This window comes from Perca flavescens, chromosome 15 (genome assembly GCF_004354835.1).
Source record: "Perca flavescens isolate YP-PL-M2 chromosome 15, PFLA_1.0, whole genome shotgun sequence".
NCBI lineage: Eukaryota > Metazoa > Chordata > Actinopteri > Perciformes > Percidae > Perca > Perca flavescens.
Genome location: NC_041345.1, coordinates 20,175,494 through 20,200,628, shown reverse-complemented (window position 1 = coordinate 20,200,628; position 25,135 = coordinate 20,175,494). Strand labels below are relative to the sequence as shown.

Sequence of the window (25,135 nt, the reverse complement as noted above, 5' to 3'; positions counted from 1 at the left end):
TGTAACTGCTCTCAGGTAAATTATAATTGTTTGGATTTTAGTGTTTTTATTGTTGATCATATTCCTCCTGAATTTGTTTTGTGTTTTTGAACATACAGCTAGTTGGTCTTCCCATGTCTATGCCATAACTAAGTCTAAACACTATTATCTACCTAATTATCATTTTGGCTGAAAAATAACACACAAAAACAACAAGGATGAGTATTTCCATGTTATGCTGCTTTATGCTACTCTACTACAATTCAGAGGGAAATATTGTACAATTTTCTCCACTACATTTATTTAACAGCTAAAGTGACTACTTTGCACACAAAACATATGATCTGCTTACAAAATATGATGCATAATAATATTTTCAAACAAATCAGACAAGATTGGCCATTGTAAGACTTCCGGCCAATACTTTAATACAGCAAAAATAAATCTAACTGTTGCAATCAGAAACGTATTAACAGGAATGATGGTTTTAATAGTTCTGTAGTGATCACTGTCGAAGACTACAACTCAACATTATTAGTGTTATCAGTGTTGATAACATTCCCTTTGTCATCAGACAAAAACAACGGGGAGTTAAAGGGTTGATTCAAGTGCATTTCGAATCATGGTTGTTCACTGTCCCCTAGTGGTCACAGTGAGGAACTGCAATGCTAAATTTTTTCGTGGCTAACTGTTGTATAACCGTTATTTAAGTCAATATTTACAACTTATTATCATTGTGCAATAATAATATTATTATTGCACTATTATTGCAATATTAACTCTACAAATGAAAACTTGTTTTAACAATTTTCTGATCTAAAGATCAGTTTAACTTGCTAAAGCGGTAGCTTCCGGTGTCATTTGGAGAAATAGGATAGCATGCTACTGCTACCGGTAAATACTTTCAAAATAAATACATTTCTTTCCAAATCTGCACTAAAATCTGAATACATACATAGTATTTTATGGCAATATTATAACTTACTCTCCAACAAAATACTTTTAATGCAACAAGTCTTATGAAATCTATTTTTTCACAGTGAACTGTGCCTCACATCCAGGGTTAAACATTTTTCATCTACCAGCCAAATGGCTAGTGAATGTTCAAATTTTACCTGCAATTCAATAGATTACCATTGTTTTTTTGGGCTGGTGAGTGAAGCAAATATACCAGCTACTTACATATTTTACCAGCATTTGGCTGGTGCTAATTTTGAACCATTCTTACATCGCATGCCTGATGCTGTCTGCCCCATGAATGAAACATTATAGGACAAAATAAGCACAAAATAACCAATTCAAGCAGTGCAGTGGTTTTCAGTCACAAAAGAGTGACATAGTTTAACTGTCATAGCAAGCAGATACAAAAGTAGATGCCAAAGGAGTCTTTTAATCAAAATATCACATTTTCCATGTTTGAACACTTCCTCTCATACAAACAAATGCATCTTCTTGAAAAACATTTCAAAAGCATAGACAGACTAAATGCCAAAGAAAGGCACTTCACTAGAACTTGAATACAAGACACAAAAAGAGCTATACATAGTTTAAACGTGTACGTGTGTGACTGTGAAGTTACAAGTTAGTTTTTTAGATTAACAAAATGCAAACACACAAACACACTTGGCAAAAATAAAGCTTCAGGTTTGCAAGCACAAAATAATGTTAGGAGCTCAGTGATGGGAAACAAAGCAAAAACCAACATGTCCTATATGTACAGTGACCGTCTCTGAGCTGTTTGTGTTTATCTGTCTGACACACTCTGTTGAGCGCTGACCAAATCATGAGGTCCTAACCAACCTGACAGAAGCGTCAGTACACTATTATTTGAAATAAGTCCACAAAATTCCCCCTACAGTCCTGTGCTTTTGTCCGCCTCTGATATGCTCTGCTATCTGCCTACACAACAGACAAGCTCATCATCGAGCAGTTGGTTGCACATATTATTCTATTGATGGGTTTATTTTATTTTCTTCAGTTGTCCCACCTGCTCTTTCTACGCTTTGGTGGTTCAGGGACAGCAAAGCTATCATCTCCTCTGTCCCTGCCCTCCCCATTCCCCCTGTCTCCCCCATCCCTCTCACTCCTCCGGTCATCTCTGTCCCTCTTGCTCGCATCACCGTTGCGACTATCGCTGTGGCGGCTGCTGCTGCTGTAGCGGTCCCGGTCCCCGTGGCGGTCACGATCTCTGTCGCCATAGCGATCCCGGTCTCCGTCTCCATGCCGATCCTGGTCTCCGTCTCCATGCCGATCCCGGTCTCCATAGCGATCCTCTCCACTGTGTCGATCGCTCCTGTCGCTGTGGCGGTGGTAACTATCGTGGCGCCCTCGGTCCTCCCCGTGTCTGTCTCGTGGGATGTCTCTCTGTGGGGGAGGTGCAGGCGGAGGGTAGCTCGGCTGTGAACTGGTTTGACTGGTGGGCACAGAGCTCAGGGAGCCAGCGCTGGTGAAGCCAGACATGGACAAGGCGGCGCTCTGGGACCTTTCTGAACTGTTGGGGGACTCAGTCGGCACAGAGCTCAGGCTGCCGGCACTGGTCCAGCACGACGAGCTATTAGACTTGGTGGTGAGCTTTGGAGGGCCGCTGGACGCAGCCACAAAGTGGCTTTTATACTGAGCCTAGAAGAAAAAGAGACATTGAGAGGACAAGATTAGCTGCCTGGGAGGCAAAACAAGAAATCCTTACTTTGAAACTTTAAAATAAGGATTGCACATAGACTGTAAAAGAAATAAGGAATTACCCTGCATCACAACACAAAATGACCAAAATATATTTGCAGGATGATAATAGTAGTATGCTGACTTATATATTATATATTTCTTGGCCAGGTGCTGAGATTTCTGCTTCTGAAAAGTCACTCTGCTGCTTACGCCGTTTGAAAATTTCAAGACTGTGTGCTAGGAGTGACTGACTGGCACAACACAACTCTCTCCCTCATAATAAAAGTAACAATACAATCGTTTTTTAGTAATATGTTAAAATGAATGAATTGAAGGCAGAACGACAGACAGGAGAGAGTTCTACCTGGAAGGCTTGTTTCATCGCAGACATGCGATCTCCCATAGCCCCAGTGGCTGGTTTGCTGTAACCTTCAAAGTTACTAGTGGAAGACAACAAGCTGCTGCTGCGTTCCTGCAAAAACAACATAGTTACTCACATCCCTTTTAATTTTCTCCAAATATCACCACGAAACTCAGGAAAAAAGAAAAAAAAAAGAATTATCTAAACCATCATAGAACATTTAATGCTGTCAGAGGGTCAACATTTACAGGTATTACTATGAATATTAGTGCAATTCAGAGAAAGATATTGTACAATTTTCTACACTACATTTATTTAACAGTTACAGTGACTACTTTGCACACAAAACATATGATCTGCTTACAAAATATGATGCATAATAATATTTTCAAACATGAAGTCAGACAAGATTGGCCATTGTAAGACTTCTGGCCAATACTTTAATACATCAAAATTAATCTAACTGTAGCAATCACAAAAGTATTAAAAGAAATTAAGGCTTTAATAGTTCTGTAGTGATCACTGTTGAAGACTACAACATATATTAGTGCAGCAAAAAAGCACAGTGTGGTAATTAGTTACTCACAGAACTTTCAGCCCCCAGGCCTGGTCTCTCTCTGTAACCAAGACCACCTCCACCAATATTCATCTTTTTTCCTTTACCACCCTTGAATCGGGATTTCCTGAACCAGGGATTCTGGGAAATAAATGTGAAGAAAACGGAATTGAAAATATTCAATTTACTTTACAGCTTTTTTTATTCTTTGACATATTTATCTTACCTGCATGGCTAAATCCATCAGTTCTTTGGAAACGGCTTGATTAGCTCCCTCTAGATTTCTCACGAGGTCACCAGCAAATGTGGTGTCTTTGTTGGTGAGGAGAGTGTAAGCGACACCCTTCTCACCAGCGCGACCAGTTCGACCAATCCTGTGTGTGTGCGTGTCGATGTCTCGTGCCACGTCGTAGTTCACCACTGTGCGAATGGATGGGATGTCCAGACCACGAGCTGCAGAGGAATGCAAACAGGAAGCAGAAAAGTGTTGATACTATAGTTTTGATACTTGGCTCTCGATATACAATAGTCTGAACTGTCACTTCACTGAGCAAGTGTTCTAAATGGAAAGAGACAAGGACGGAAAGAAATGGGAGGTAGAAAACTTCTCCCATTTCCCTCACCACCTCCTCTTGTACTCACCAGCTACATCAGTGGCCACCAGAACAGGCAAATTCTGCTTCTTGAAGTCGCTGATGACCTTGTTCCTCTCACTCTGGTCCATGTCTCCGTGTAGTAGGCCCAGGCTGTAGCCCTCCTGGGTCAGATTAGTAGCCAGTTCCTCACAGTTTGCCTTCTTGGTAACAAAGATAAGAACTGAGCCGGAGGAGGTGAACTCGACCAGCCGCCGAGTCAGCCATCCCCATTTATCTGTCGAGCTGGGCAGCATCTCCACCATCTGGGTGACATCCTCATTGGCCTAGTCAGAGAAGTAAGGTAATTAAAACATGGGATCTGCGTGTTAAAGCGTGTCTTTATCGAAATTGTATTACATTTTAATGAAAGTGGAAATACTGTACACCTAAAAACATAAAACCTTTGCTACATCAATATTTTACCAGGACAAAATTATCTCTGCCTTTCAAACAGTGACTTTTTCAAGTCACACTTAAAAGGTCCAATTTGTAGGAATTTCTCCCATCTATCGTTGAGATCATATATCGCAATCAACTCTCTCGCACCACACAGTTCAATGTACGTATTACAGCTTCGGAAGCCTTCACGCTTCAAAAAGCTGGTCTCTTGCTCTTTTCAATATCCTTTTCTTTTTCTGGGTGAAGAACACTCCTGTTCCTGAAATTTGGATTTTGAATAAGTGTGGTCCTCCATGTTTCCTTCTTTAAACTTGCCGGGGCCAGGAAGCGACGATACCCATTAGCAGCATTAGCAGCACCTGTGAGTTTATCATGTGACAGCGAAAACGCGAAAGGCGGAGCATTATGTCCTGTATGTCCCTTACCGGCTAACGTATTTCAAGATGGCGCATGAATATGGAGTGTTTACCCCAGTTCATGCAAATGCAAATGTTAAATTTGCATTTGCAAATGTGCTCGATTGAAGAAATTCTTAGTCGACTAACACTCATTCAATTGTATCGACTAATCGATTAGTTGATTTAATCGACAGATCTGTAAATCTGAGTTTCTCCGCAAAGAGTCATGCAAAAGCACCACTTTAATTCTTGTGTTTACGAGATGTGCGCATATGTTTTTTGGAAATAAGTCATCCAGCATGAAAAAAGCATAAAACATAACTAAGTATTGTAACTGTGTTTTCATTTTGTAGCCTTGAATTTTTGTTTTGGGAATTTGAGGCACAGTGAACAAGGAATAATTTATCTCTTAGTGTAGCTACATCTTTAGTAAAAAAGTTTGTTTGCAGATATGTATGATGCTGCATACCTCTCCGATGTCTCCCTGCACCACACGAATAGGATCTACCAAGATGTCTCTGGCCAGTCTCTCTATCTTCTTTCGGAAAGTAGCGCTAAACAGAAGGGCTGAGAAGGAAATCATATTGAGAATTATACAAAAAAAAAACGCTCTGAAGCCTTGCTATCTATGACAATGAAACACCTAATACTTAAGGAAACCCACTTACTCTGTCTGTCTGGGCGGACATGGCTAGCAACAGATCTAACCTGATATTCTGAAAGGGAAAAGAGAAATAAGCTGCAGTGCACAAAACAGGTTTAAACATCTCTGATACAGCACTGATAATGCCAACCCACCAAAGCCCATATCAAACATGCGATCTGCCTCATCAAACACCAGATATGACACTCTCTGCAGGGACGTGGCCTTCTTCTTAACGTGGTCAATCAGACGACCCTGTGAAAACACACAGAAACCGTAAATCTCTCATTCGTTATGGAAGTGGAGTGTGAATTTTCTTCTTAGAAGGTGGGTTAAAGACAAAAGCTGGTTGTCTCTTTTCTTACCGGAGTGCACACCACAATCTCGGCTCCCTCCTGCAGAGCTTTGGCCTGCTCCCACATGCTGCCTCCTCCATAAACCGCCACAGAACGCAAAGAGTAGGCTTTCCCAAAACGCTTACATTCTGCATGGATCTGGCAATGTGACACACATCAGTGGAACAACTCGCTTAACAATGTTTATTTTAGTTAACACTACAGCAAATATCCTCTATACGTTTACAAAGCCTGACTCAGTCCCTTCCCATTTCTCACCTGCTGACAAAGCTCTCTGGTGGGACACACAATGATGGCGATGGGCCCTTCTCCTGCCTCCAGTTCCTTTTGGTCCATGATGTGAACCAGCATGGGCCAGATAAAAGCTGCAGTTTTGCCACTGCCAGTTTTTGCAATACCAATCATGTCACGTCCAGACAGAGCTATGGGCACACCCTAAAACCCAGATTGAGAACAAAAACAACAAAGATTCATTATGAAATCATCAAAAAAACATTTGATATTAAACTATGTTGCAACATTAAACAAGTATTGTACCGACAGAAAAAGGGCCTTTTCAGTAACCTGGGCGGTCTATGCAGTAGAATGGCGCAAAATTGTTTTTTTTTTTTTTTAAATTGGTGCTGCATGGCTAGAAAAATCAGAGAAAAGGGGCTGTGGTATTCCCTATCACTCAAAAATGTAGAAAACATACAACTACCAGAATGCACTGCGCAGCACCAGACCAATCAACGCACCCACTGGTGGGTGACAAGGATGTCACAGAATCAATAGGGCGGTGGGCTGGTAACAAGCAACCATGTCTTACAGTTAAACGGTAAGCTAAAATATGTTTCTGAAAACATTTCAGGCAAGACATAGGCAATACATTAACAGATAATTGGTTGATATTTGATTAGAGCTGCCTAGTTTTACCATTTCATCTGGGGTTTTTGCCTCTGTTTTCGCAATACAGGAAACAGTAAGGAGCCCACTTTCTGTTCCCAAACTCTCATATTTGCGCTAAACAATGCACTGAAATAGGTTTCTGAAAACATTTTAGGCAAGAAATATTCAATACAGTGACATAATTTTGGGTTTATATTTGATCAGCACTGTCTACTTTTAGAGTTTGGTCTGAGTTTGAGAACGAGAGAGAAGGGTAGTTGTCTCTCTCAATCTGATTCTATAATCTTTGTATCTGCATGCAGAAGTACATTCTGTAGTTTGAGCAGCAGCGTCATTTGGCATTTTTCTGCTGGCCTGTGAGTATGGAGATCTGGGCACTGGTAAAATGGAGGCAAGTTTAACATAGTTCATTTACACATACTATCAATATTATTATGGTACAAAGTTGGTTGAATATTGGCTAAGTATCCCTTCAAGATAAACGTGCAGCATTACCTGGCACTGAATCGGTGTGGGCTGAGTGTACTCAGACTTGCGGATTTGGTGCATTAGTTGCTCATCAAAGTTGAAGTGGGCAAAGCTAGTGCAAGGTTTTGGAGGGGCAGCACCAGATACCTGAAAGAGACAAAAAAAAAATAAGAACAAATTTAAAGACATTCAAAACAATTACAATGACAATTTACACATGACAAAGGCTCTCCAAAGAGCAATAAGTGTTGCTAAAAGTTTGACCAAAATAACTAAATCAAAGTAATAATTACTATGACATGTGTATCATTTCAGCCATATAACATTTATATACTTGTGTGCATAAATCCTGGACTTACCCGTAGGTTCAATTTGTGCCTTAACTCTAACACTTGGGTTCCAGTCAAGTTGCTGACCTCTTCATGCTCATTGTAGAAGTTTTTCTCAAAGGGTGGGTAATCAATCTATAGGAAAAACATGACACACGTTAAAGACATAAAATGGTGATCCATTATTGAGACAACTAAAACTGTCTGTGCTCAATCAGTAGTGTCAACTGTACCTCGGAGTGGTCAATGGGAGGAAGCGGCAAGATTATTTTCTTGGTAGTAGAGGCGATTGGGTTACCATCACTGTCATAGTCAATGTTTTCATCCTCTTCCTCCAGGGTCAGCCCGGCTGTGGGATTCTCTGCCATGTAGCGAAAGTAGGCTTCCTGCAGAGAGCACAGCATTTCAAGGTAAAATTGAGCCAGCGTCCAGGCACCAGTAACTGACAGGAGACATTCAGCTCAACAGAAGGACAGCTTTACTATTCACAATCTGATATCATCATATGACATTTCCTTACATAAACATGCTTTTAAACAATTTCTAAACAACAATAATATTCTACACAAGAAAACCAACTCCATCACAATAATCCTAAATGCAACCTGCATGTTCAAATAGATGGGAAAGCAGGGGGGCTTTATAACATTAGAGAAGGTAGATTTAGAGAATGTTTGGTCTGAAGACCTCTGATCAACGATGTAGTGGATGAAGAACTTTGGAGGGCTCACTCACTTGTTCATCTTCTTCTTCAATGTCATCACGAATACCCCTGAAATGACAAGCGGAGAAAAAAAAAACTTCCCTGCGGCTCGTTCATACACCCAAGACAGCCCACATCCCATTATGACTAAGGTCCGTGCTTACCTGATGATATCTATTAAGCCAGCAAAAAAATTGCTGGATGTGCCATGCTTTGTGCCAGAAATAGAATAAACTTAAGATATGTCTGCATTTGCCACATTGCTACTGGTAGTTAAGACAGTGAATAGTACAGGAGTATACAAATTAACATTATTATCATCATCTCAAATTAGTGGGCTTATAATTTCGCTCACAAAATAATAATTCATGTGGGCAATCCTTTTCTTTCCCCTTATGGTCAAATTTAAATTTAAGCACATACATAAGGACCTCAGAAGTGACTAAAAATCAAACAAATGAAAACATCTGAGCACATTTGAATCTTACTTGGCTGACTTTTTCTCCTTTTCCTTTTCCTCCAGTTTCCTCATGTCTTTAGCTGCTTGGTCCTGGAGGAGAAAAGAAAACAAGATTTTTAGAGCAAACTGCAGATTAAGCATTTGGAAGCATATTCTAGTTTGCCTCTTATCTGCCGAACTGTAATTCTCTTCTCACCTCAACCTCTGCCATGAAGGCATCCAGTGGGTCATCTTCACTGTCTGACCCACCACCAGACTGCATCTGCTGCCGTGTGGGTGAGTTCTCAGCTGGGATGTACGGCAGATCCACATTGCTGCTGGATTCCTCCTCATCATCTTCAAAATACCTTGTTGAAAATGACAAAGATGCAGTTTTCTAAATATTTAACACAACAAATCACTTTATATACTGATATGGGGTTGAACTGAACATATGTAGAAGTGTATATGTATGTGAAAGATGCAACACTCACGCATTTTCCTCATCAAAATTAGCTCTTTTTGTCCCTATTTTGTAGAACGATGGGAGCTGCTGGCCCCTCCCATATCCACTTGATCCTGGAGGTCCTCCAAATGTTGTGTGAGATTTCTGAGGAAGGCTGGGTTCTTCTTTTCGCCCTGCAAGGGAAAAACCTCCAAACCCAAACCCTCGCTTCACACCCGGACCACCTTTGTTCCAGTTCATGGCTGTGCTGTGAAAACATAGGGGGTGGGGGGGGACACAAGCCTTTAAGATACCTCTGTTATTACACCAAATCTCATTGCATTCATTTGTTCTTGGCCTGGTTCTTTATTGAAGGTATTACCAATTAAACATGACTTAGCACTTGTCTGAATCATGGAAAACTCTTGTCAGCTTGCCATTTAGTCAACAGTCCGGAGCCCCCCAGGGATGTGTTTTGAGTCCACTGCTGTACTCCCTGTACACACATGACTGTGTAGCCACTTTTGACTCCAACACCATCATCAAGTTTGCCGACAACACAGTTGTGGTGGTCCTGATCACAGACAACAATGATCAGGCCTACCTGAAAGAAGTAGAGAGCCTGACCTGCTGGTGTCAGGACAACAACCTACTCCTGAATGTCAGCAAGACTAAAGAGATGATAATGGACTTTGGGAAGAAGCAGGGAAGGAACTTCACCCTCCTTAATAGCAACAGGTCCTTGGTGGAGAGGGTGGACAGCTTCAAGTACCAGAGAGTCTGACCTGGGCACTGCATACAACAATGACTCAGTGGTGAGGAAGGCAAGGCAGAGACGGTTTCATCTCAGGGGAACATCAATGCCTGGTACGGAAACAGCACCGAACAGGACTGCAAGGCCCTGCAGTGTTTTTTTCCAACTGAACACACAATAGACGGTGCCCTACACTGCCTGAAGGACATTTACCTTACGTTTTAATTAGCAAAAAACGTGTACACTGCAACTTCTTAATAGGTTATAGGATATACACTTTCCTAACCTCTCCTAAGTTTTCATGTTGTGCACGCTATCGACGGAGCAACAGCAGACTTGAGTATATGGTGGGTAGGTGACACATGAATCCTTAATGTTGCCTATGGTTTTCTGTATCACCTCAAATTACTTCAGTTTTCACATTTGTTTATCATTATTAGCCAAAAGGCCAAGTAGTAAATGATTAGCCCTGACTGTCATTCACTTTGCTAGTTGATTTGAATTGCAACTAACAAAAAAAAAACGACTTAACTAGCAACCTCACAGAAAAACCCTTTGAATACGTTTTGTTACCCCCAACGCAGCAACGTTAGCGCAGCATTAGCTTAACAACACAGTGTGTGCATAGCTACAAGTCATATCTAGCTACGTAGCGAGATGTGAGAAGACATTTCCACTCACGTCCATGGATAAACGCATGTTTCCCAAAAAGCAATAATACATTACATTAATCAGGCATAATTTAAATTGTACTTTGCAGCAGGAGACAACGTTATCAGGCTTAGAAACTGACGTAACCGCGTTAACATAAAGCTAATTAGCCATTAGCTTAACACGGCGGTACAAAGCAATACAACATTATGATTTACTTGCTGGCTAAGGGCGATTAATTAGATTTAGAGTAACTTGATAACACGACAACATTAGCCACGATGATCTACACATAACGTTAGCATTAGCTCAAGGCCGCAAAATGAGCTAGGCCGTGATGTGATGGGGGTGTGCCATATAGTACGGGTGTGCGAGGCTAGGGTCAACACCGTGAATTTAGTGTAGTTGGGCTGCATTTGACAACCGATATACGACAACATTATTCGTTGACTGAATGTATCAATTATTTTGTAACAGTGGCTAACAGGGCTTATTTACCTTTTTCTGATGCCAGTAAACGCTCCAGTGTTTTCAGTAGATCAAGCGGTGCTTACGTCATCTGTGCGCGCAACGTGCCTGTGGTTGTTGGAGTGCGACGACGACGATCAACCAAAGCGTAGTGGAGAACTGCCAAAAACATCTCGCTGGAGAGGATGGCTAGCTGAATAAGTTATCATAAAATACAATTGCACTCCAGCCAGGCATTGCTGTTCTAAACTTTATATAGGTAAGTTATTAAGTCAATAAAATAATGCACTTCTTGTTGCTAAAATAAGTCAAGATAGCTCTTTAGCTAACGCAAATCTACTATTGCTAGCCCTGCGCATTTTATTAGCAAGCCATTTACAAGAACTGAGCTCTACTTGTGACGATTTCGATATTAGTGATTTGTTTTTGCTTGGTCTGTTCAGATTACTTCGCTTGCTATCGTTGGAAGTCAGCATCTCTGTGTTTGCATTTTAACCACTATTTTTCAAGCGTGAATGTTGATTGGTTTCAGCCCCACATAAGCATAACGATATAATCACTCAAAGCCACCACTAACTACTGAGAGATCATCTGGCTGGTGGATTTTGTTTTACTATATAAGGTTTAATAATCACTCTAATAACGTATATGCATAACATGCATTAGGCATGACAAGTTAACATGTTTGCTTAAGTAATTTCACTAAGTATCACTTACATTTTAAAATATTTATGTTCTACAGATGTGTGCTGTTTGTCAGGATATATTTATTCTATGATATAATTCTAAAGTGTAGTAATGATAATCACTCTCATCGACAAAGAGGATTCAACTAAAGGTTAAATCTCACCTGATTTCAGTGTTACCATTTATTTCTTATAAATAGAGTACATATAGTTAAAGAAGGGAGGGAGGTATACTTTATTAATACCTTGAAGGGGAACTACATTTTTCACTCTGTTTTTTTTTATATATATATATATATATATATATATATATATACACACACACACACACACACACAGAGAATACACACATGCACAAACAGGACCTATACACATGCATTAATGTATGGAGAGATGTAAGAGTGGGGGGTCTGTCCCATAGGATGGCGCCCTGAAAGTTTATCAGATATATTCCAACTTCCATTGTTACTGAATCAGGAGCACCCCAGGTATCCTTCATACATTTATACAGATGCTTGTAAAACATATATTATTATATATATTTTTTTTAGGTTTTCAGATTACACTACACTGTTGTCTTTGTTATGCACTGAAGATGATCCTAGTATTTACCACTATTGTACAAATAATTGTTGGTCTCCCTGTGAATTCTAATGCTCTACCAGCTACTGTCCATAACACACAAATTAAACAAGTTTTAATATTCAGGCATCGATGCTGCTTTATCTTGGAGTGCAAATATAGATTATATATGTAGTAAGGTCCAACAACGTTTTTATTTTCTTTGGAGACTGGTCATTTGGAGCAAAGACACTGATTCTGTTATTGTTTTTCCTGTCTATAATAAGGAATGTTATGCAGTATGTAATCAGTGCATGGTTCAGTTGTCTCTGTTCAGCTCAAAGCTAAACTGGCTAAACTGCTATGTATCTGTGCATCAAACAATTAAGTCAAGTTTTCAAACTGTGTATAATAAAAGACCCCTGTCTCTGGCTGGTAATATTAGCCTACTTCATAACCCTGTCATATTTTATTTAAAGAATATCAGCTTTTGCCATTAAACAGAAGATTTACAGTACCACAGGCTCGACTAAACAGACTGCGGAACTCTTTTGTTACTCTTGTATCAGAATTTAGGTCCGGAGTAGGCCTCAATGTATCTGTATCGAGTAGGCATTGAATGTGATTGTGAATGATTACATTGATTACATTGCAGCTACTTATCATAATGTCTGATGGAATATACTGTACCTGTATGTTTGTAGCATTTGTTTTGTTGTTTGGTTTAATGTTGTGTTTTGTTAAGTATGTGAAACAGTGTATGCCTTGGGATGCATTTATTAAAGATTCTGATATTAAAGTGAAATCAAATCAGATAAAATAAAATAATTAATATGATAGACCAACCACAAGTGACTTTTGTCCCCAGCAGGAGTAGACCAAATGAAGACATCTTCTACTTCACAGTTTTTTTTACTTGTCTTCACAGGTATTCCCTGGACGTGTTTTCACGTGTAACACACTCAAGAGGATCCATGTCTTTTCTTGTAAGTGTTTGCCAAGTACCTCCTATTTTAGACATAGGCCAATTTAGGGATTCAATTTAATCCTAGATCTAGGATTTAAATCTACACTACTTGTATGTTTTTAATCAATATTTTCATTGAAGCCTAATCCCTATAAGGGAAATCTGACATTTACAATATAATTACCATGTCATCGTATGACAGCTTTCATTGCAAACAGCCAGACACTATTGTTATCATGAAGAGACAATAACGTACAGTTATCTTCTCTTCAGACGAAAGTATTGCTAGGCTTTTTTATTTTTATTTTTTATTTAATTGAGCTTTCTGTGATATTCTCTTTAATATAAGAGACAGAAAACTTTTACAGCTGCAAATTTGGAAGTCAACATGAATCATCTTTAAATATGTTTATGTTTCTGTGGAACATTTCTTTATTCTTGCTTGCATTTTCTCTCTTCTCTCCTTGTCTGGTATTAACCCTTTGTGTCTGTCAGCGTTGGGTAACTGAGAAACTGAGTGTGGAGAGCCTGCGGGATTTGGAGTTATTTGGAGGTGAGGTCCAATGCATACTGAGAAACAAAATGTTTCAACATTCCCAAACCACTGCTTACACACTAGGCCCTTCATGAGCACAAACAGAAAACAACATTCTGCTCTAGTTGAAGCTTTGCTCTGCTTCTCAGATGTCCTCCTAGAATTACTTAATTCATTATTTTGAAAGCTTTCCATCCAGTAAATCACTCATTTGTTACCTGTCTTAAGTGTTACTGCCTTATTGTTGCTGTTTGCTGCAATAATTTATGAGAAAATGGCCATTTTATTTAATGCTTCTTGTGAATGTGTTTATCTCACGTGTAAAAAGGCTGCCTACTTGTTTTTGGCTTTCAAATATTTTTAATTTGCCATTATACCTAAATCATTCTGAAGTTACCTCTTGTGGTAACTCATGTCTTTAACCACATTTGCTTTATTGAGAAATAACGTTTGAATTTAGTCAGAACTCTTTGCTCTTCAGATAAAGATACAACAAAGTATAGAACTCAGTGTGGTGCTATAATGAAATTACTATAAATATGAGCTGATAACTGGGAAAACGTATACATCAGTGGTAATTACGAATAAGATATACATGTTTTTGCGTGGGCTGGTGTATCTCCTACATGGTATAATGAAGGGCAGAATAATAGCAGTCCAGGGGGAGAAGAATCTGAATCAACAGTTACATGTAATTGGTGGTACAATAAACATCTATAGTGTTATCAGCTGCTGCATGATGCACAATAACCGGCCTAAAAGAGTTTGATATGCTGAACTCTGTACAGCAGCAGCAGGACACCTTTGTTTTAACCAGAGTATCAGACAAGCGGGTTGTTGGAGGCGATGACTCTCACATACTCATGTCACGACCGGTAGCGTTTCATTTTTGCTCCGACAGTGTGTGCGTAATATTTTTATCACAGTAGAAAAGATGAGTGAGTATATGTAATATCGACAATGGTTAATAAATGTGTTGGGGCTTAGTTTTGCCCTTTTAATGTGTGGTACTATGTTGTGTACCAGGGCTCTAGACCACTCGCAACAAATCTACACATTGTCCCTGTCAGGCAAAAACCTTGTATGTCTAAAACGGTTGCTTTGTGGAGAATGAAAAAAAAGGCTAATTTGAAAAAACTTGTGTGGAGCTATTTACCTCAGATGAAATCGCTTCGTCACTGTTTAAATATTTGTAAAACCCACAGACCAACGTAAAAGGTGACTGATAGCATTGATTTATGACAAAATATGGAGAGTCAAGGTTTCTGCCTGACGGCGACAAAATCTACACTCTGTATGAAACCCTCCCAAAGACACTCCAATGATGAGCAGGCCATAGATCTTCCTGCTGACACATTTTGTCAAATGTTTCATTGTGGGGTGGATCCTTAGACACACAGTTGGAGAAAAACAAACAAAATGGTTGACATTGTACCTGAACCCTAGTCTGGCTATCACCAGATCCAGCTCAAGCTTTTTAAGATTATTTTTTAGGCATTTTCGGCCTTTATTTTTGACAGGACAGATGAAGATATGAAAGAGGAGACAGAGGGGGAATGACATGCAGCAAAAGGCCGCAGGTCAGAGTCGAACCTGGGCCTGCTGCATTGAGGAGTAAACCTCTATATATGGGCGCCTGCTCTACCAACTGAGCTATCTGGGCACCCCAAGCTCAATCTTTTAAGATTGAACATTAGTCTGGGGAGTCTGCTCTGTATTTTCTACTGCACAAGAGGCGTGATCAACGGGCATAGTTCCAATGACTCTGTACGAAATTGGATAGTCCTTCAACCAATCGGACCAACGATCCGGGTGACGTAGCAGCGACAGCGGCATCATCGGGTTGCTGTGCTTCGTTGGCCGCCATGTTGAATGTAAACAAGAAGCTGCTTGGTCGCTTCTCTATCGTCATCGTGTTAAACCTGCCAATAGCGCGCCAGGTGGATAAGCCAGTTTGTGATTGGTCCCCGCAAAATTGTAACGGAAGCAGGATAGATAAACGTACAGGTTTCCAGCCTGAGCTGCAGGGCCCGGCAGATCGGGCTGGGTTTACCCAGTCTACCTGAACCTGTGACTGCCACAACTATTCAGACTGGGATACTTACTTCTTTAATTAGTTTTTCACCTTTGGCTTGGCTCCAGAAGTGCTTCTCTGGAGGGATTGGAGGTTAAGTGTCTAGGAACTAGTTTGGGCAAATACGATATGAAACCTTTTCCAATCAACCTGAAGCTTAGACATCACATTTGTGGCTGTTTATCAGTGGTTTGATTATCTGTTTAAGTGTAATGTTTCTCCTCATTAATAATTAGTATAATTTGTGGCACATTATTAAAGCTTTTGTGTATTATGGAAAGGTTCTGGGGTGCTTTAATTCTTTGCCTTATTTTCTTGCTGGCAGATCATTACTCATTGTTGCATGCTTTTTGAAGTGTATCATTTCTCATATGGCTGTGCTGTATTGTCATTGCTGCATAATATTTGGGAAGAACCTGCAGGGTTTAGCTGGATTGTTTTTCTTTCTTTTTTTCATTTGCTTTGGTAATAAACGATTTGATTAAGTCTGTTATGCCGATGTAAGCAGTTTACTGGGGTGAGAATTTTTGCAGTTGCAGTTTAATCATAATCCCACAAGTTACCATGAAAACCATCTGACTTGATAATGATGCGTCACTTTGTGGCTGGTCACCTAAGACAAAGCTGCTGGTTCAGACATCAAATTCTGCAGCATGTGGCAAACTCCCACTGCCAGATGCTGCACTTCCCAGTTCAAGAGCTGTTCTAAACCCGGCTCCTTCTCCTTCTTTGTGTTTGTACATGTCTTTATGTCATTGATGTGGTTTTTCTACCCCAGAGCAAGCTCAGGGACTCTCTCACAGGAAAGTAAGTGTGGTACTCCTGTCATCATCATCCCCCATCTGCCCTTTGTGTATGGGCGTGCATGCATGTGTATGTGCGCACACAGATTTAGATGTAGAGGAATCCACAACCCCTGCCCCCCCCCCCCCCTTGAGGCTTTGCACATGTATGTATGCATGGGTGTCTAGTTCATGACACACGCTGTACATGCTCATAGCTCAGAAGGTCACCTCACTCACTAGTGGAATAGAAAGAGAATAATGAAGTCTAATGTAAAAAGTCCTGTCTGAGTCCTTTGTGTGCTGTTAAAATGCTGCACTCCAGGTAACTGCACTGTTTTGGATTTTGGTGTCACCTCACTAACAGTCTAATTTTGTGTTGAGTGTTTTGCGTTTTGACACTGCTATCTGTGTTGACGGTCTGTTGAGTTGATGGCGAACTTCTTGTGTCACAATTTGATGTCAGACACTGTGTGTCCCTGCAGGCTCTAGATGGATGGAGTTCCATGTGTTCAGCTTTAGCAATGCATGGCAACCCCTTCTGAATCTGATCAAGATGGCAGTTTGTACAGCAACCTATGTGATTAGATCACCATTTACAGATGTTCCCTTACCTGATGGCTACTGCAGAATGTTTGGCTTTGCCGTCATGCCAGTTTTAATGTAAACTCTGTAAAGTTATAGTAGTATAAGTATGGCAAAAGGCATCGTTTGGCTTCACATCCAGAGAACTGGAGCAACTCTTGGTTTTATCTGTATTTTCAGAGTTCTGTGTCTGATCTTGATCTTGAAGCCACTTCCGGTCCGTAGGATACTATATTATGCTCGAGGAAGTGCACTATTCTGATTTTGAATGTGTGTCTTCATTCTGGTCACCATGGAAACAATCCAAATATTCATTCAGCTTGCCTTAATTTGCCTTCACAGCTTGCTACTGCAATCTGTCCATTTCCATCATTTTTTGACATTCAAATGATGGAAATCAGGAGTCCTCACTGCCAAGAATATTAAGTTTTCTCTACATTGTGTTTGTGATGCAACTAACACAGGGCAGCTTAGGCTACATATGTGTAGACCACACTGTGGGATTCTTTATTTGCTGTTCTGTTTATAGTATTGTTGTTGTTGTTGTTATTATTATTATTATTATTATTATTATTATTATTATTATTATTATAAGCAGTATTTCATCTGCTATTATCATTTCTGTCATTCGCCATAAAAACAACACAGTTTTATATTGAGGGCATCTATGGTATTGGAATATTTTTTAATTACTAGACCGACAGTAGACACTTGTATTCACTAAATATTTTTTCCGAAGATGGTTTGAGTGCCAGTATGTGTTACCAATGTTTTCCAATTCCATTTTTTTTTTTCTTTGGCTAGTGTCAGGGGTCACGCTAACGCACCTTGATGACACACCTCCACGCCTGTCTTCTAGTGATCTTTTAACAGTTCTCACACTACCTTCTTACACTACCGTTCAAAAGTTTGGAATGAGCTGTTTTCTTTCCTTAAATAATATTTTAACAGAGATAAAAACAAACAGTATAATTAAGACAGAAAATGTATTATTTACATTTGAAATAGTTTTGGTCCAAAAAGAAGAATAATTAGATGATTAAAACTTCCATTTAGTCAATGTCCCAACAGTGTTACATGTCTGGGGCGAATACTGTTGGAACTTTGATTTTGGATTTGTTTTTCAGTCCAGAAAAGCATAAGTGACCCTCGGTCATTATTGAACGACAACGGTGCAATTTGACTCTTAATATTGAGTTAGTGTGTTTTTCTTTGAGCCCTCTGCAGTATAGTCGGTGGTTAGATTAAAGAGGTTTAAACAGGGATTTGTTAGTCCATAGTATGTTCAGATGATTTTCCTTGATCCTGTTCCAATAGTACTAACCCTAGACTAACCTATTTCTATTGTGAAGTCTGAAGAACAGTTTTACTAAAGCAACACATTCCCTGTTAATTCCAGCTTGGTCTGCATTACTGTGCGCCTGCCACCTAAACAGGAACCTGTTTACTTAAATCTGCACACATTTTGATGCTAAGCTTCCAGTTTCTTTTACCAAGGACTGCTGATTTATTCTATTCTTATTCAACTGTTTCTCAGAGGGATCTTTGTCTCTTTCTGCCCGGTCAGTTGTCAGTCTGGTTGAATCATTGAACAGCATTTTGTTCTCCATGTACAAAACTAACCCTTCATACATATTTGTAAAGAGGACTTTCTACAACCTAAACGCATCAAATACTATTCAAAAGTATAGAGTAGTCCTCCTAGACATCGGACTGTACACAATCAAGCTTCTGTGGCAGGAGATTATAAATGTTTGAACGGTAGTGTATGGCCAACCCTCCAGTAGTCGCTCACAAGTTCTTTAACACAGTCCTGCACTGTAGTTAGTGAAGTCATGTGTCACAGCCCATCTTCAGTCACTCTTGTTTCCTTCCTTCTACCTTCAGGCCCATGAGGACAGCCAGGAGAGTCTGACCCCCCTCCCACATCGGGACACCATGGGTAGCTTCCTCCCTGACAGCAGCTCCTACGAGCTCCTCACCGTTATCGGTATGTAAAGGCTAAGACACAGCCGGACTGGGCTGCGCGTATTGATTTTAAGACACATACGTTTCATTCTGTTTTTCTGTTAGCAGAAAGGTATTAGAAGTAGTAATATAGTAGTATTAGCTAAAGTACAGCCTCTTGTGACATACTGATTTTATAAAATGAATTCACTGCGTCATTATATTAAAAAATAAAACTTCAAAACATCTTGGGTTTTTTTTTGTGATTGGTATCTAAATGGTAAAAATGTTATTCTTTCACTTTGACAATATCGTTTTTGAACAGTAGCTAAACAGCACTATTTCCAAGATATGCATTTGTTGTTGTTGATAACATCATTACAACATAAATACTCGACCCCCGACGACTGTAGCATACTTGTGTAACAATTAGATGAATAGTTTATTAAATGAAGTCTGTGTTTTAGGCCGGGGCTTGGACGACTTGATGACAGTGAACCTGGCTCGATACAAACCCACCGGGGAGCACGTAGCCATCCGACGGATTGACTTGGAGCCGTGCACTAATGACATGGTTACCTACCTGCAGGTCTGCATCAGCACTCGATCCCATCAACCTGCCATGACTCAACTCCTCCCATAGTCTTTGTCTCTCTCCTGTTATAAATAAATCCCCCTTCTTTCATCTCACTGCTGCATTGGGAATACTCTGTCGGTGTTCTCATTAACTTTTCTTGTCTTTACTGCTCACCCTCTTATGCCTAATTAGATTCACAGTCATCTGCACAGTCGTCGTCTTGACATAATAAGATGCAGTTTCCTTTTCTCTGCCTCCTAGGGCGAACTACATGTATCAAAGTTGTTTCACCACTCCAGTATTCTACCCTACAAGAGCGTCTTCATAGCTGAGAATGAGCTGTGGGTCATCACCCCCTTCATGGCTTATGGTAAGAAATACACTTAAACTGTCACTGTATTTTATTATTCATAATAAACACATTTCACAATAGCCTGCACTAATAGAGGACATCTTTCAACTCATGGTTATCTGTGTTTGATGGTGCTTTCAGGGTCAGCCAGAGATCTGATCTGCACACATTTTGCTGATGGAATGACTGAGCTGACAATTGCATACATTTTACTGGGCATGCTCAAAGCTCTTGAATACATCCACCACATGGGATATGTGCACCGGTAAGATACACTTCCACATTGGGTTTGGGGTTTTTATGTCTTTTCTATCACGTATAATTTTACACCAAATCAAAATTAAACAAAAATGTTTGGAAACTGTTCAAGAAATATTAAATGTTTATCCTGGAATTGTGTAACACAGTATGTACAGTACAGGCCAAAAGTTTGGACACACCTTCTCATTCAATGTGTTTCTTTATTTTCATGACTATTTACATTGTAGATTCTCACTGAAGGCATCAAAACTATGAATGAACACGTGGAATTATGTACTTAACAAAAGAGTGTGAAATAACTGAAAACACGTCTTATATTTTAGATTCTTCAAAGTAGCCACCTTTGCTTTTTTTGATAACTCTGCAAACCCTTGGTGTTCTCTCAATGAGCTTCATGAGGTAGTCACCTGAAATGGTTTTCACTTCACAGGTGTGCTTTGTCAGGGTTAATTAGTGGAATTTGTTCCCTTATTAATAAAAAAGCAAAGGGTGGCTACTTTGAAGAATCTAAAATATAAGACATGTTTTAGGGCTGGGCGATATGGACCAAAAGTCATATCCCGATATATTTTGGCTGAATATCGATAAACGATATATATCCCGATATTTATTTCCGCAAAGTGAGAGCAGTTCAGTCAAAGCCAAAGCCAAATATGACATGTCACAAGTAGTTTCATAGAAACCGGCTATTTCAGTGAACAGTTGCAAAATCAAATGAATAAATATTAAACAGGTTTCTTCACCTTATTCATGATTAAATGCTCAACTGTTCAAATAACAATATAATTTAAACATAAATATTGTATAACAACAGGAGTATCATTTTTTTTTTTAAATCAAAGCTCCATAAGGTGCACATTTAAATAAAAAAATATCTTTTAGTAAAAAGCCTATAAAATAAAAGAGGCCAATCCAAAAGGAGTCAGCAGCTTGCTTGGAGCAAGGATCAAATTTGAACTATATTGATATATGCGACATTGGTCTAATTCCATATCTCATTTAAAAATATATCAATATATTTTTTATATGGATATATCGCCCAGCCCTACGTTGACTTTAAGACATCAGCAAATATTGTATATATGTCGTTGGTAGGGCTGGGCGATATGGAGAAAATCAGACATCACGATATTCTTGACAAAATACCTTGATATCGATATTGCGGCGATATTCTAAGGTTGACAGTTGGTGCTTTAACAAAATACTTAGATTTTTGCTAAATAATCATCAGTAATGTGGATATAATGACTAAGTGGGTAAAGGCAAATAATAGAACAGCTAGAACAGTCTGATAAGTTCAGAAAATGACATCACTTTACTGTAATGCAGCCTTTAAAACCAGGAAAAGACAACACTTATCTCATATCACGATATTACGATATCCAAAATCTAAGACGATATATAGTCTCATCTCACGATATTGATATAATATCGATATATCGCCCAGCCCTAACATGTTTTCAGTTATTTCACACTTTTTTGTTAAGTACATAATTCCATATGTGTTCATTCATAGTTTTGATGCCTTCAGTGAGAATCTACAATGTAAATAGTCATGAAAATAAAAAGGAAACTCATTGAATGAGAAGGTGTGTCCAAACTTTTGGCCTGTACTGTATGACATCATAGGACACTAAAACACACCACTGAAAGCCAAACTAATGATTTTTGTAGGTTTAGGGGAGGGTGGAGGAGGTCTTGTTGCAGGTTTTATAGATTGACACTATGAAGCTGTTGCATAAGATCAACTTTGACCTAAAACAATAAAAGCAACAAACCTATTCAAACAGTTATCAGGAATCTAAATAAAAAAGCTGCACATTGTAGCATTACTTGTTATTGGCATGACTAACCAGTTGGGGAGATATGATGTCATAGTTGGAGATTAGTCAGCATCTGTTGTTTTCTTGTGCTGGTTTCTGGACCTGTGCATTGTGTTTTATTATATTTACAGTACTGATAAACCAACATGCCAGTCTACATGACATTCAGTGTTTTAAACTGTCTTTGGTTATGTGTAGGAGTGTGAAGGCCAGCCATGTGTTGATCTCAGCTGACGGACAGGTCTGCATGTCAGGTCTACGGAGCATCTTCAGTCTGATCCGTCATGGCCAGAGGGCCAGAGTTGTCCATGACTTTCCCCAGTATAGTGTTAAGGTGCTCCCCTGGCTCAGCCCTGAGGTGCTGCAGCAGGTACAGCACTTCATTCCTTCACAATCAAGCATTTTATAATACTGTGATAATACCGTCTTTGCCTCTGGTCCACAAGTTTTGGAAATGCTGTTCTACAGCCAAAGTTCAAGAGTAACATTAAATTGTAATTTCCCCACTGGGGATCAATGAACGGTATAATTATTATTATTATTATTATTAACAAAAGTTATCTATGATGCATTTAGCAGAAAAAGTAAAATGAAATAGCGAAATAGTAAATTAAATTTTGAATGTGAATGTTTTCTCAGAACCTGCAGGGCTACGACTCTCGGTCAGACATCTACAGCCTCGGCATCACAGCCTGTGAACTGGCCAATGGACATGTGCCCTTCAAAGACATGCCAGCTACACAGGTGAGAAAAAGACCTAGCAACTCCCTACCTGTTCTTCTGCATCACAATATCTGTTTGTAGCCAGAAATTTAGGGACAAACTGGTGAAATACATTTTTTTCAGTATTAAAAATATTTACGAGTATGAAAGGGCTATATCTTTAAAATTGAAAGGTAAAGGTCTGTATGTTGTTTTCCTGAAATCAAAGGGTAGGTTAACCAACTCCTCCATATCCACTTCACTTCCACAGATGCTGCTGGAGAAGCTAAATGGAACGGTGCCGTGTTTACTGGACACTACCACTATCCCACCAGAGGAGCTGTCAATGAAACCGTCTCGCTCTGGGGCTGACTCCGGGATCTGCGAGTGTCCAGGAGCTGGAGGTGGTCGCCACTCCAACGGAGAGCCCTCCTCCTCGTCAGGGGGACACCCCTACAACCGGACGTTCTCCCCGCACTTCCACGCCTTTGTCGAGCTGTGTCTACAGCGAGAGCCAGAAAAGAGGTTGGCCTATCTCTTCCTACATGCTTAAATATAGTACAGGACATGTTGTAGAATATTAACGGCTCAAGGCACTAACTCTTTTCCCTTTGTTTTCCTTTTCAGACCATCTGCCACCACTCTCATAGGTCATCCCTTCTTCAAACAGGTGTGTAAAATACCAGGTTAATCTTGACATTATCACTCATGAAAACAAATCTGGTCTGGCTACACCGATTATCTATTCTGGGATGTTTGTATTTCTTTAAACCAATCACAACCGTCTTGGGGGTCGCTAAGCCTGAGATGCAGCGACAGTGCCCTTGCAAAATAGATAGCAGAAGGAGAGGGACATGTGCCGGATGTCAGCAATGTACATCCGGTGAGCTAGACTAGCTCTGGTACAACAAACTTATATTTTTAGCTCAGCAGCTAAAAACCAATACGATTTCCTTTGGATGTCTTTTCTTGTAACTTACTACACTTCTGGTTGAAACAGGACTTAGTGGTGTTATAGTACAGAGAGAGATGTTTTTTTTTATTGTACATTTACTCTATGGTGACATTAAAAAAAAGTAATATTTAAAGATTGTCCTCCAAATGTTATTTCTTCCCCCTCTCAGATCAAACGCCGGCCTTCGGAGGCGCTGCCTGAGCTGTTGCGGCCTGTGTCGGCAATCACCAGCTTGGAGATCTCCCAGCTGCAGGACTCTCCCTCCGGACTGGCCAGTCTGGAGTCAGGTCTCAGCCACCTGGAGGTGGACGACTGGGACTTCTGACAGTGGAGGACTAGGTGGGGAGTCGCTCGTGGTATTCTGATGAAACGCTTTCTGAGCATACTGGACGAGATTTGTTTTTGTAATGGTCCCCTTGTAAATAATTTAAATCTCAAACTAAAAGGAGTTGCTGTTCTTAAAAGCCAGTAGCCATCTTGTCGGGTTTTAATTCCTCACAAACTTTTGTTCTCTACATGTAAACAGACTCTTGCCATCAGCAATGCACTGACCTCTCTCTCTCTCTCTCTCTCACACACACACACACACACACACACACACACAGAATGTACTTACACCTCCATCTGGAGCCAAAACCCAACAGGATTCTTCTTTTCCTCATGCTGTTGCTGAGGTTTCAGAGGACAATCTATGGAGCCTCAAATGTTTAAGTTAGTACTAAATATTCAGAGGGGACACTCCACCTCTTGTTTGAACATGGCCACTTGATGTGGCCCATCTGCTCAGTGAGACCACCATAAGGGTGCACACCGGTCCTCACAGCTCACTCAGCCCCTCTCTACACCAGATGGAAGGTTTCGACTTTGTCCCAAGGGTCAACTAAATGAACAGCACGTATACACATTTCTTACCTCTCTCTGCTTGTGTTACAGTGTAAACTACATCTCATGCTTTACACATCGCTTTTGTCACACAGAGGTTAAGCATAACATCAGTTTTGTTTATCCTTCAGAGCATAGAAGTGTGTATTTCCTTGAACTTACTCTGGGTGTGTTACTTATGTCACAAGTGAACGTTACATTGGTGCTTGTTTTGTCTGCATGTGCATTTGAAAGTGAGGGCAAAGAAAATTGTTGCAAATGTCAAACTTGACTTTTAACAATAAACATTGTTCACTTCGATGTTTTAACTTGA

The 25,135-nt window shown here is 39.9% G+C and overlaps 2 protein-coding genes across 7 annotated transcripts; one reads left to right on the top strand and one right to left on the bottom strand.

Annotated features, from left to right (window-relative positions):
• Positions 1–1,349: 1,349 nt before the first annotated feature.
• Positions 1,350–11,345, bottom strand: ddx42 (DEAD (Asp-Glu-Ala-Asp) box helicase 42). 3 transcript variants are annotated; one of them, XM_028598923.1, is made up of 18 exons: positions 11,164–11,345; positions 9,310–9,523; positions 9,033–9,183; positions 8,865–8,926; positions 8,409–8,445; positions 7,907–8,059; positions 7,704–7,808; positions 7,372–7,491; positions 6,247–6,423; positions 5,998–6,126; positions 5,788–5,887; positions 5,658–5,705; positions 5,459–5,556; positions 4,200–4,476; positions 3,784–4,010; positions 3,588–3,698; positions 3,005–3,112; positions 1,350–2,598 (listed from the first exon to the last, which is right to left on the bottom strand). In XM_028598923.1, the coding sequence occupies exons 2-18, from the start codon at positions 9,519–9,521 to the stop codon at positions 1,954–1,956; spliced, it is 2,760 nt and encodes a 919-aa protein (XP_028454724.1). In that variant the 5' UTR covers positions 9,522–9,523; positions 11,164–11,345; the 3' UTR covers positions 1,350–1,953. The 3 variants fall into 3 exon arrangements, with proteins under 3 accessions (XP_028454724.1, XP_028454723.1, XP_028454725.1); XM_028598922.1 differs by having other exon boundaries at positions 9,310–9,528; positions 11,164–11,343; XM_028598924.1 differs by lacking the exons at positions 8,409–8,445; positions 9,033–9,183; positions 9,310–9,523; positions 11,164–11,345.
• strada (STE20 related adaptor alpha) lies at positions 10,078–25,122 on the top strand. Of its 4 annotated transcripts, none has more exons than XM_028598926.1 (13): positions 10,078–10,361; positions 13,309–13,366; positions 13,843–13,900; positions 16,735–16,763; positions 19,211–19,313; positions 19,738–19,859; positions 20,109–20,217; positions 20,341–20,464; positions 22,482–22,653; positions 22,923–23,027; positions 23,257–23,510; positions 23,613–23,655; positions 24,110–25,122. In XM_028598926.1, the coding sequence occupies exons 2-13, from the start codon at positions 13,355–13,357 to the stop codon at positions 24,263–24,265; spliced, it is 1,287 nt and encodes a 428-aa protein (XP_028454727.1). In that variant the 5' UTR covers positions 10,078–10,361; positions 13,309–13,354; the 3' UTR covers positions 24,266–25,122. The 4 variants fall into 4 exon arrangements, with proteins under 4 accessions (XP_028454727.1, XP_028454726.1, XP_028454728.1 ...); XM_028598925.1 differs by lacking the exon at positions 10,078–10,361 and adding an exon at positions 11,046–11,392; XM_028598927.1 differs by lacking the exons at positions 10,078–10,361; positions 13,843–13,900; positions 16,735–16,763 and adding an exon at positions 11,048–11,392.
• The last annotated feature ends 13 nt before the right edge of the window (positions 25,123–25,135 follow it).

What these genes read in the sequence shown, in the direction of transcription:
- ddx42 (XM_028598923.1), bottom strand. Translation starts at nt 9,521, where the DNA reads ATGAACTGGAACAAAGGTGGTCCGGGTGTGAAGCGAGGGTTTGGGTTT. An exon ending in CCTTCATGGCAGAGGTTGAG is followed by an intron (nt 8,927 to 9,032) that starts GTGAGAAGAGAA and finishes TTTCTCCTCCAG; the next exon opens with GACCAAGCAGCTAAAGACAT. An exon ending in AAGGAGAAAAAGTCAGCCAA is followed by an intron (nt 8,446 to 8,864) that starts GTAAGATTCAAA and finishes TTGTCATTTCAG; the next exon opens with GGGTATTCGTGATGACATTG.
- strada (XM_028598926.1), top strand. An exon ending in CACATGGGATATGTGCACCG is followed by an intron (nt 20,465 to 22,481) that starts GTAAGATACACT and finishes GGTTATGTGTAG; the next exon opens with GAGTGTGAAGGCCAGCCATG. An exon ending in CAGCGAGAGCCAGAAAAGAG is followed by an intron (nt 23,511 to 23,612) that starts GTTGGCCTATCT and finishes TTTCCTTTTCAG; the next exon opens with ACCATCTGCCACCACTCTCA.